The 12,475-nt window shown below is 40.6% G+C and overlaps 3 protein-coding genes across 3 annotated transcripts; all 3 read right to left on the minus strand.

Annotated features, from left to right (window-relative positions):
* Positions 1-395: 395 nt before the first annotated feature.
* On the minus strand, positions 396-7,343 carry LOC145444975 (conserved oligomeric Golgi complex subunit 1-like). The gene is made up of 4 exons (XM_080323054.1): positions 6,868-7,343; positions 6,647-6,755; positions 2,508-4,858; positions 396-1,319 (listed from the first exon to the last, which is right to left on the minus strand). The coding sequence occupies exons 1-4, from the start codon at positions 7,341-7,343 to the stop codon at positions 1,109-1,111; spliced, it is 3,147 nt and encodes a 1,048-aa protein (XP_080179180.1). The 3' UTR covers positions 396-1,108.
* LOC145444982 (5'-AMP-activated protein kinase subunit beta-2-like) lies at positions 7,186-9,347 on the minus strand. The gene has a single exon (XM_080323062.1). It carries the CDS (start codon positions 9,340-9,342, stop codon positions 8,581-8,583), a length of 762 nt encoding a protein of 253 aa, XP_080179188.1. The 5' UTR covers positions 9,343-9,347; the 3' UTR covers positions 7,186-8,580.
* A 55-nt stretch (positions 9,348-9,402) lies between these two features.
* On the minus strand, positions 9,403-12,291 carry LOC145444979 (ataxin-10-like). Its single transcript, XM_080323058.1, has one exon. The coding sequence runs from the start codon at positions 11,286-11,288 to the stop codon at positions 10,020-10,022; it is 1,269 nt and encodes a 422-aa protein (XP_080179184.1). The 5' UTR covers positions 11,289-12,291; the 3' UTR covers positions 9,403-10,019.
* Between the last annotated feature and the right edge of the window lie 184 nt (positions 12,292-12,475).

Here is a 12,475-nt window from a genome sequence, read left to right on the forward strand (position 1 = left end):
GCAGCTTCGCACCCCGTTCAGATGTTTTCACGCCCCCTTCCAATTTGAGAACCAGTGGAGTATATACAGTACAAACACAGATACTTATACTTGAATATCGACGGTGACTACTTTGACCTCTGACCTTCTATTACTTTTTCATCAGAGCGCAGTGCATGTCTCTACGCATCTCGGCCCAGGCAGGTGTTTGATTTCAAAGACCTGCCAGTCGCTTTGACAACTTCCTATCATTCCATTGTATCGCAATCGTTCATTGTATTTGTACGAATAAAATTATTAACTATAAACTTAACTCAGGTAAATTCGCTCCCGTTATATTTCTAGCTGGCGATGTCACGATGACCTCCATGGAGTTGCCACATTACTCTAGTATCCAAGCAAAAGGAACCACCAAGTACATGAATTCAATATTATATTTCTTATGCATATATGGATGAGCACCGTAGATTCACTAGCAGCCTAATCAAACATACGATTGTGTATAAATATATCTTACATATCTACCAAATGTATGCTAATATTGCAGCATATTGATCGTTCATCATCAATTCGCCATGGCTAAGCAGCCTTTCTAGCAGGAATAGATCATAGAGAGATATATTGTGGAAAATATTGTTCCAAGTACCAAGGATGGGAGTCGCATGGGATGAGATGATATGAAACTATCTTTAGCGCTGCACGAATGAGACGTCAAAATTAAGTGGGCTGCTTCTTGGCTTCCAAGCATCGTCTGTACCTTGCATAAAGCCGGTAGATTAATGAAGGCAGGCATTGCCAGAAGATCACAATTTTGCGTGTTCGCTACTGATTTCAAGATACTTTTGACATGGAACGACAAACATACGTGAAACTATCCAGAGATAAATTAAGAAAGTCACAAATTCAAGAATTTTACCTATTGAGAAATGATATCTAGCAGCATTAATTCCCCATAAGACCACAATTGATGTGCAATTGTGCATAGGTATATAAGCACGAGATGGGATGTCCCTAATCCAGTAGGAGCTGAATGGAAAGTGAGGAGTCATGACTCATGACCACAACAATAAATGCGTTGTGAATTGAGTAGTACGCTTTCTCTCTGATCTGGTTCGAGTATGCATCGTTATTAATTTTCCGAAGTTATCGACGAGAGCCATGATGATCCGAGAGCACCGAACTTGGAGTACAGCGATTGCTTTCGTCCACTCTCCATCTTCTTGTCGACTTCGGTCAATTGCTGTAGCGCCGACGACAGTGGCAGACTGTTCTTTACAGACGCGGGCAGTGTCACTTTGTCGCGTCTGTATGATTTCGTACTGATCGGAAGATACGAAAATCTAGAATTGCAAAATACGATTTTGTCGAAACGGCAGACCGAAATTCTTACACGCCTCATGGAGTACATACAGAGATGGATACAATGCGGGCCCAACCACTATCAGAGTTTTTAGCCAATAACGACATCGACAATGAACCCAATATTTTACGTGGATATCAATTGCAGATTGCATCATGAAAGCAAACATGCTTCCAGATGCAAGCACTTCAACGTCAAAATTGAATTACGGTTATCTTAATAGTTAGAATACATCAATTACTTGTAATAGGTTGAGCGATTCTTTTGACCTAGAAAACAGAAGATTTTGACCTAAAAAATCAAAATTTTGACATTTTTTGATCTCCTGAATGCAAATTAGGTGTTTTCGGACATAACGTTAGAATGTTACTACTTATCTTCATTTCTGGTTAGAACTGTCTGTTTTTACAAAGTAGTTTGGCCTGAAAAAAAATTTTTGACTTGAAAACTGACAAATTTTTACAAGAAAAAAATTCATTTTAACGAAATCTGGACCTATGAAGAATTCCAGTAGTTACATCACACCTTATGGTAGAAATATTGAATATTTGTTGAAGTGCAACGAAAGAAACTGTCCGACATTCTCGGGTAGAAAGTGTCTGTCCTTGTTAAATAACTTGCCAAGAATATAGAAAGAACGCTCAACAGCAGCAGTTGGTGGCTGGCAACACTGAAGTTGTTCGTATGGTGCTGGTGACACACCGTTTTGTTTCGAATGATAATGTTGTCTACATCACAATTTTTCATCATGCGATTTTTGAAATAAGAATCAATGCCCACGCAGGCTTGCTTCAGTTAGGATATTGCGACGAGTATAACACCATGTCAACCCAATTGTTTCATTTGACCGTTTATGATTCACAATGAGCAGAAAATGGGCCGCATACAACTGTAAGTCCAAAAAGTAGGCCACAAGCTGTAAAATGTAAAATGGTAAGTTCACCGACATTGCAAACATCTGCAATAAAACGAAATGCAGGTTGCAAAAAAGATTTTGACTTTGTACACAATTTTGACAATTTTTTGACCCAACGCTACAATTCTGACTAAATTTTGACGTGTCAAAAATAATTGCCCTATTAATAAGCATATTAGAATATACTATAGTAGAATGAAGATTGGGAGTGTCTCCATTTAAGTGACGCGTCACTGAAAAAACAAGACTTACCTCGGACAATCAGGAACGAGCGGCATGATATTATGTGAATTACCGCCCGCTTTGGATGACTGATTTGTTGACTGATAATAATCAGCTTTCTCTGCAGATATAAATCCAAACAGCGACCGTGTGCTGTTGACAGCACGCTGAACATTTTTCGTTAAATACGGGGTGAAGACGTCGAGGTCGAAAGGGTCAATGTACCCTTCCAGCCAGTCGACGAGCGTAGCGAACGTGTCGTCTTTATCGCTAAGACGATCTGAATCGGCATTTTTCGAGGCTGAATTCGAATATAAAACACCGTGACAAACTCGGAGATCAAAAAGTTTTTGAAGCGCCCAAGATTGCGTGGCTTGGAACGTTTCTTTTGTATCGTTTTCTGTCAAATCGTTCGACACGAGATTCCTCAAATCAACGTAAGCGGATAGTACCGCGCTCCACATGCGCTTAGTCATATTTTGAAGCGCGTTGCCGCTGAACGAATGCCCGCCAACGCGACTCAGGCCTTTGCTTATAGAAAATAAAAGATCTTGAACTGGACACGACGGACAGAACGGTACCTTTATCTCGGATTCGACCTTGGAACCGCTTTCGCTCTCTTCCTCGATTTTAATATTCTCCCAGCCGGCAATCACGTTGAAGAACTCAGACGAAGAGTCAAAGTCTAACAGCCAGCGTCGAAATTTTGAAGCCTCGCCTTCGACTATCACCGCCGACCAAATTTCAAAAAACCTGCCGCTTTCCTCAGAAAATTTTTTGGTAACATCTTCCCATACGGCGGACACACCCACGTTATTATCCGACAGCGTGCTTGACGTCATGGACAAGCTCATTTGACGCTTTAGATGTGACTCGTCTGTATAATCGCCGAGAGTGCATCCGTTCCGGAATTCGCCGCATAGGAGACAAAAATTTCGGCAAAAACTACCCAAAAAGAGGATTTCCATCAAATTACCGCTTTTTAAGGATTCACCGCTCGATAAATTGTCTCTATATTCTCTGAATATTACTAAAATATCTTGCACACATTTGGTACAAGATTCTTGAAAGTATCTCCGGATTGCCACAGTTTCCTTTCCAATTACCTCAGATTTCCTTCCAGGTTCTTTACCGGTCATTGCTATATCGGGCACATAAGATGATAGATCTAATATCGCCTGTCTCACAGCGCTGTTAAGGTGTTGGCACACTTGATGTAACGTCGGAGTTACCGCAAGCCCCTTCAAGCCCAGCCCGCCCTTCGGCTCCCTAGATTTTTTGATAGACACTTGTCTCCAAGCCGTGTCCGGAAGTATATCGCCGGCGCATTCCGACCAAATAAACTCGGAAATACATGTAGTGTTATCTTTGTCAGAGTTGATGGTTCCGAGAGTGTCTTGCACACTTAGTTTTGCTTCTGTGAGCAGATCGGAAAACAATTTGTCGCAGAGCAACTTGACTTTGCAAAGAAAGAGGTCTTTCATAAAAGTTTGCCAGATTGAAAACGGCTTTCCTAAAACGCTGACGCAAGCCTGCTGCCATTCACTTATTTCCTTTTCAGTGCTGATCAAAGTATCATCCTGCGCTATGTTGCTTGACGTTATGTCCCCAGATTCTTCCTGTAACGTTTCCAATAGCGTGTCACGGAGTGCATTCAGCCCTTTGAAATTTGCTACGTACAATAGAATATCCGTTGTACCGCTTTGCACTATTTTCTCACAATCCGCCATCCACTGCTGGCATTTCGCTTGCAAACTCGACAAATCCAAGACAGGCCCGCTATTGGAGTCTGCCATCGACACGAGTCTCGATACAGAGTCGGGTAAATGCTTCGCCCACAACTTATCTTCCGAAAAGTTGAAAGTCAGAGCTGGGTCGGTGCTTTCGTGAAATAGTTTGATGGATTTCTCGAGAACTTGTCGCACAGCTTCTTTGTCTGCCATATCGTTTTCACTGGACCTGACGGTTGACTGGTCGGTAGCTTTATAGCCATTCGCACGGGCCACGTGATTCGAAACAAATAAAGTATTAATTTGCTTCACAGTCGATGTTACCAAAGCGATTGCGTTTGATAATTTCACAGTGCCCATATCTTGCGAAGACTTGAATTTGGACGCCACTGCCGCTAGCCGAATTTCGAGGAATTCCTCAAAAGCTTTAGCTATCGTTCCACCTTCTAGTAAGATGGTGGAACAAATTGCTTCTGCCAGTCCCATACAGTCCAGGGCATCGTCGGACATTATTTTTCGGCACTCGGTGAGAATTGTGGTTCGTAAATTATCCAGGGCTTGCGCTTGCTGCCCTAGTATTGGAAACCAACTGAGGATGGGACAATACGTGGTTGACCCGTCGAGATTCAAATTTTTCAGAACTTGTCGACTCTGAAACATGACAGATATCAAATAAATGCGGTGACTGAGGACGCATTCACATATGTTACAGCCAATCGCAATCCTTCTTGTTCCTGAAACACTATTATTCAACTCCATTTGGTCAGGTACTAGAACTGCCATCGAATATGAAATTGGAATTGTTCAGAACAATCGCTCGGTACAGTGACCAGCAAAACAATGGAGTATATAGGCCTACATCACACAAAAGAGAATGTCATAACGACGCATCTAGAGCAGTGGTTCCCAACGTGGGCGATATCGCCCCCCGGGGGGCGATTTGTCGGTCCAGGGCGGCGAAAATGGACGAAGGGGGCGATAGGGGGGCGATTGCGCGTTGAAATGGTTATATTGGCGTTCATGAACATAACTGTCACACCCAAACCCTCAATTGGGATGGGGGGCCCACAGTTTATTCGTGAATTAACATTAAATGAATTATGAAGTATTATTTTGGAAATTAAGGCATGTTTTTCCAATAAATTTCACGCTGCGCGCCATTTCGTGGTCACATATTTATTGCTTATTGGTTACCCTTCCTCCAAGAAATAATACGCATGAGTTATAGAAATGGGCATCTCGGCGTCAGCCATTATCGCACCAAGACATATAAAGTTTCAGGCCATGTAACATGCGACTCCAAGAAGTGTGCCAGAATGAGAAAACCACGGCGGAAAAGGACTGCCTTTATGCTGACTGACTTCGATATATATACTATATACATAAATATATTTAATTGTCCCTGGGCGCCTAAACGGCAGGCGCCAAACGTTTCTGTCCTGGCAATCAAAACACCACAAAAAAAGCCATCTCGCAGGGAAAAATTAATTGCCAGTGCAGAAATACCAATTTGAAATCGTGTGCGTCTTTTAGTTTAGTACGTACGGGCGATTTGAATATCTTTTGACATAACAGACAGGCCACGAAATGTCATTACGTAACGAAGTCATTATACCCTCGGGTCCGTCCGAATATGTTCAATTATTATTTACGGGCCCTACATTTTCCAAGACACCTCACTCAGCTTTACTGGTAAATGTGGATAAAAAATTGACAGCAATATATATGCAATTCCCGATCATATTGACCGATTCAATCATGAATGATAGAGATTTTTCGCGCTTCGCGCGAAGTAAGCCGACTAACTAAAGAGTCCAAAAATTTGTGCTGAGAAGTTGCGGTAAAGAGGTATGGGGGGAGTTGGGTCTGAGGGGTGCAGAAGTTTGCTTTATCGCCCTATGGAGGAGGGTCAAGGCCAACGTATTGAGGGGGGCTGACGAAGTGCTGTTACGGTCCTTTTGGAATCAAGTCTGAGAAATTACCTTTTTTGTTAGTCAAATCACCAAAATTTAGCTGGAAAAGTGTAATTTCGAGGTCGAGCCGAAAAGTTGACCTTTTTTCTTAGTCAACTCGCCTGTGATTTTAGTCTGTATGCCCATTTTTCGGTTCCCAATATTTGGGGGGCGATGATCGGTCTGGAGTTTGAAAAGGGGGCGATGAGTAGAAAAAGGTTGGGAACCACTGATCTAGAGCTAGACCGACTCAACTAACGACCAATGGTATATGGTAATTGTGACACCACAAAGAATTCCAATTCTAGTCGGTACCCTCCATTTTTGTCAGATGGTCATGCGACTGGGCTTTTTTGATAACACGCAATGAAGTCTGGTTTTGAAGTAGAATGATTAGGCTGGTGAAGTGGAATATATATATATAGCTCAAGGAGCAGACAGCTCACCCCAGTCCAGACACTTCAGTTTCACAACGTAAAATACTCACCTGAAGGTATAAATGTGTCGCTTCTATCATATTACCATTTTCTATTTGAGACCAGATGGTTTCGGAAACATCCATGATTAATTTGACTTGGGCCGAAATTTCCATGTACCTGAAAAACAACAGTAATCTATCACACTGAAACAGGCACATTGTACAAGATAAAGTATCTTCTGACATTATTTATCATAATCATAGACTCGTTTTGCAGTATCGCTGCATACCTTTCCATCGAAAGCGCACGTTGCTTGTCTTTTTTCGAAGAGACAGTTTGGTCAAACCTCAGCCTTGCAAACTTCTGTAAGCTTTTGACGGAATCGTTCAGATTATGAGCGCACAGTTTCATATCGGCAATTGTATCGGCGGCCTCGATAAGATCCCTGTATCGTTCCCCCACCATCTGACGAAGGTCCTCTTTCTTCGTTTCTATTTCTTGACGCGTTTTCTTCTCAACCTCTCGTATCTCATCGATGGAATGTTTCGAGAACAAAACGGCCACAGTTTCAGACGACATGTTGGCGGTTCTAGTTGTAATTCTATCACTAGTATAAAATAAAATAACATTTACAAATGCAAATTCACAAAACAATGATGACTTCAGAATCCCAGTTGAACCCTCGCATTTTTCATCCCAAAGCGTAATAAGGAACTTCAATATGACAATGCAGCGTATACGCTGTTCTGTGAAATACACAGTCATTCAAGGAGTACATACCAGTAACTTGTAGAGCACACCAGAGTGGGACCAAGTTATTACTTTCACCGTAAGAGTGCTGACATTTGAAACAGCAAAAAGAAAAGTATGAAATTGCAGTGCCATGAGCAAATCTAAACATAAAATATCACCAAATATTATTGGGCACAACGACTTGTTATGATTCATAAATATGAGATAAGTTATATATTTGGGACCTGAATCTACTCAACCCAACACCGGATCACAGTTGTCATGAAGTACTATACCTAGCATGGGTCAATGCAATTGTAGACTGATGCACACACACAGGTGTGTATGCTAGGATACAAGCACGGTATTCCAAAATTCATCGACACACTACACATATTTTGCATTCATATTCATATCAAACAAGGCGTCAAAATATAAGTTGATGAAAATGAGAGAACACAGATAGAAATATCTAATAAACAACTGGAAGTAATATCCAGGCTTATGCAGATGATTTAAGAATTACTGATAGGATCCAAACTCACAAAATCAGTTTGTTTCGGAAAATACTCACTTCATTACAATGTTTGATAAGTTGGATAAAGCGGAGTATACCCATGATATATATAAAATTATAGAACAATTCTAGTCAAATCTGTTTCTTTTCGAATCATTTTGCATCATTATTAATGTTCACGTGAAAGCATTCAAGCCATGGTGAAGCTACACAAAGAATCTGCATCCATTAAAACAGTCGATTGCCCAATATTGGAAAATTAGGGGATAACAATCTTACCGACCACAAAATCGTTCTGCAACATCTGACATTACCAGACCACCCTACCAGACAATGAGACATAGATGCCTTACTAGCTGGCTTGTCTCAATTATCAAGACTCAGTGGCATACTTATATAAATGTCCCCCAAATCACACTGAAAATTGCAATTGAAATAACATACTGCACTTTCCTGCAGAGTTGATGGAAGTAATTTTCCTTTTAGTAGACGTCAGAGATTTATTCGAGACTATGTTACTATATCTTTAATACAGACAGTTGCCTGAACATCAAGTATAACAGTCTGCGTTTATCAATGCCGTTTCGAGTATTTAGAAAGCTCTAGGCATATGGACTTGACCGCCTAGCAAGAGAATACCTACTTCAAATTATCTCGAACAAATGCACCGACATCATTCCAGTGACAAAGGTTGCACACTACTATTTTTTTGAGAGAAATTGAATATAGCCGGCAATTTAAAAACATAATATTTCAGATTGGTTTATACAGCAGAGTAGTAACAAACTTCTTCTTGTATCTATGCGTAGCACTTAGAGCCATAACGCCCTCTTTGATAGAGAGAGCGTACATATGATTCAACATAACGTGTTGAGGCTCTGGCAGCAAAGAAGGCTCACACGTCAGATCCACATCTTGGTTCAGGAGGACTTTGTTCAGCAAGTGCGGAGGAAGGGTAGGAGGATGTACAGTGGAATCTTCCAACATTTCGCGCGGGATCTCTTGCGTGTAACTCCCTGCCGGTGAATGACTGATTTCCTTCACGTTCTCCAGAGAGCTGGAGTCACGCGCCAGCGCCTCGAATACTTCAAAATCAGATTCTTTTACTGACAGAACATTGTTTGTTACACCGGCTTCAGCCTCTTTTGTTGGTTCATCATGGTTTACCTTCCACTGACCATCAACTAAAAATTTGTACTCATGTTCACCAGCGGGCAGGTCAACGATACCATAAAAATCCTCTCGGCTCTTGGACAATGGGATTCTTGCCTTCCAACCATCATACGAGCCAGATAAGAACACTTCTTTGCCACCACCTTTCCAGCGAAACACGGCCGGAACCTTCGGTTCGATGGGAGCCAATTTCTCACTATCAGATAGGGTTGAGATTTCACCCGGCGAAAATTCTTGGGGCCCCGAAAAAAAAAATCCTGATTCCTCCATGGGCGAGCCAACCACAACGGACTGGTCCGATGCCCCTGACTCTCTTTTGTTAACAGATGCATTATTCCCCATATTGCGGATGTATATCGCACGGTCTACTATAAAATTCAGGCAATATTGTGGAATTCAAAGTCTGCGCAAAATAACAACATGTCATTAAAATCAGTTATTTTATAACACACAATTATTTCCATCATGGCGTACAATCTAATTTGCTGCGCTCTTTCATATCTACGAGCAGCATTACCAGATGAAACCGTTGATTGAACAACTCTTACTATCATCGTGGACATGAATGAAAGCATCAAAATATCACACTGGTAAACATAGAAATGTAACCTACCAATAAATGACTAGGTTGGTTGGCTATACGATTGGCTATATGAAGTAGAATTAATGAATAAATGAACAGAAAAAGAATGCAACAAAACTGCAAATTTACCCTGGCCTACGTAGACGAATAGTTGAGTCGAACCACACAAAAAAGCAATAGCGTTTTTGTGAAAAGATACCGGTGATACGATTCCAAATAATCACACAAATGATCAATTTTTGTGTCGTATGAAATCAAATTGATCCCACTTCATTATGATAGGCCTCTTATGAGTATGCAGTGTGAGTGACAACTTTGGAACAGATTCCAGTTCAGATTTTGGGTTTACCCACATTAGTACTGGAACAGGCTTAAATAAGCCTCGACGACGACGGTTAACCTTTTAACCACAATGTGCCTGAGCAGCTACAAGAATTCAATTTTTCTCCCTAATAATTATCTTTCCATTCTCATCTTCCACAGCAGTTAAACCCATACTGTCCAATACCGGGCTATCAGCAACCGCGAGCTTCTCGAACTTAGCCACTTCGACTTGGTTTTCATAATTGTTTTGACACAAATTTCTAATTGCAAAAATAGCCCATTGTTGCAAAAATGGATTATTGTCATCAATAGTGCAAGCTCCTAACAGTAGCGGTATACCGCCATTTGAACGCGTCAAGTCTTGAATTTTGCGATTATCAAAACACAAATTTCCAATCAGGCGCACAATGTCCCTTTTAATTTGTAGCTTATGGAGATGCACTGCAAGTTTGAAATTATCATCACCTTCTTCAAATTCCTTATATAAATTAATAAGCTGCAACAATTTAACAGCGTTATCTGCAGCACTACTTATCGCGTTGTCCTGATGCCAATGACCTGGTGAGGCCGTTGCCCAGCAAAGTGTGCGGATAATTGATGCTAATACAGTTGCTTTATCTTTTGAAGGGTGTTCAGTACAAATGATGAAACGTTCCGAAAATACCTCAGCTAAATAAATAGCCACGGAATCATTACAAATAGCTTCTCCCTCTTGCATTTCATCACAGTACAACTCTAGTATTGAAACCGTTGTAGTCGGTGAACAATTCATGATAATCAATGGCATAAAATCATTTTTCTTGAAAAGGTGCATTTTTATCAGCAATAATACCCAGTCTGCATCCGATATTTTGGCAACAGATTCGCATAACGACAAAATCAGTTTTTCCCCGACATCACTATCAAATAATTGGTACACAAATCTCGTTTCTAAGCTACAATTGTACAATATCATCGAACAAATTGTGTAATGTTTATCACAAAAAGGCGATGCCAGCATATAGCATTCAAAAAGAGAAGGATAAAGCATGGGCCAGGCACGTTCACATGTCTCTTTATTGCCAGTGATAAGGTTTCCAATAAATTGCAATCCCACTGTTTTTATTTCAGACGTCAGTTCGTAGTCACTGTCCAACAAGATCGTCACAACAAGGTTCGGGATTTTGGTCTGAAACACTTGGATTTGGTTTGTTTCATTGGCGATGCATAGGTTTCGCAAAGCACGAAATAGATTGAGCAAATCAATTTTATTACTTTTTTTCAGATATACAGCACTTGTTAAATCTTCATGGACACCTTCTAAGAGTACACTTTGATTATTATTTCTGTTCGTCTCATCTTTCAGACTTTCTTGTATGTCAGAATAATTCCTTGGCTCCATGTACAAGGCCTCAGGGGTTACCCTGTATATCCAGAGACAAACTTTCGAGTTCGACCAAAGAGTTATTTTGGGCTATGTAACCAGTTATTTGAAGAGTGCAACAGATTGAAAAAATAGCTCTTATTATAGTATATCTGTGCGATAGATCAATTCACTTTTTAGATAATTTTCTACACTAGCAGGATGCAAGTTATATATTTACGGCAATAAAAACTTCAACCCATCAGTGCATGGATGGCAATAGACCTAACATTTTAATTGGAAACAGTGGAATAATCAGACTGAATTGCAGTAATGGCCTAATGGGTGGCCTGATACGGGCCATACGGCAGTGTCAAGGCAGAAACTATCACATATACATAGCTACTGAAGTCATCCACGAGATGAGAAACTACGCTAGACCCGATTATGAATATGCATCGGTTAAGAATGATTTTCACCATTTTACTCAACAACAAACACGAACCACGGAGACTAGAAGAATATTCTTATGGATGTAATAGTTTAACCAAAAAACGTACCTTCTTAATCCCTACTGGAATCTTGGTACGTTTTGCTTAATATAACAGGTGAGAAGCGAAGATTCTCCAAGTTGAATTAATTTAATAAAAAATAAATAAGGAATTGTGTGAGCACAGGACACCGATTCCATACCATAAGTCACGAACGACACGAACGGCCACCATACACTGGTACAGCAATCATGACAATACATTTCATCAAAAGATAATATAAATTAAACTTCGCAACATAATGCCTTCCCGCATCGTCTACAACACTGCTCCCGCCCATACATCTGAAACTGAACTAGACTTCCAAATATTCAACCGCTATGCTATGGGCTACTTATCGTATGTAAACACTATAAACAAGCGTCACTCAACTAGCAGTCGTTGCACAGAAGAGTTCGGGACGAAAACGCACAATTAAAAGGTTTGCTTAAGTCTTATGCTTCAGAGAATAGGGTATCAAATTTAATATTAAACCAATCATCTCTGGAGTCCATATTTTCAATATTATATATATTTTCTCCCGAGAGGGCCACGTCGTGACGTTGTCAATATGTTACGTTCGGCATTGGAATGCGTCGCTACATTGAACGTGCGTGCCCTCTGCGTCAAATCACGTGTGAATAAACAAGTTTGAATTGGTTTGTATTCAATCGTTAATTGCCTAATAAGATTTCT

Source organism: Botryllus schlosseri, chromosome 8 (genome assembly GCF_051294905.1).
Source record: "Botryllus schlosseri isolate E-star chromosome 8, Bs_hap1, whole genome shotgun sequence".
In the NCBI taxonomy this organism is placed as follows: Eukaryota; Metazoa; Chordata; class Ascidiacea; order Stolidobranchia; family Styelidae; genus Botryllus; species Botryllus schlosseri.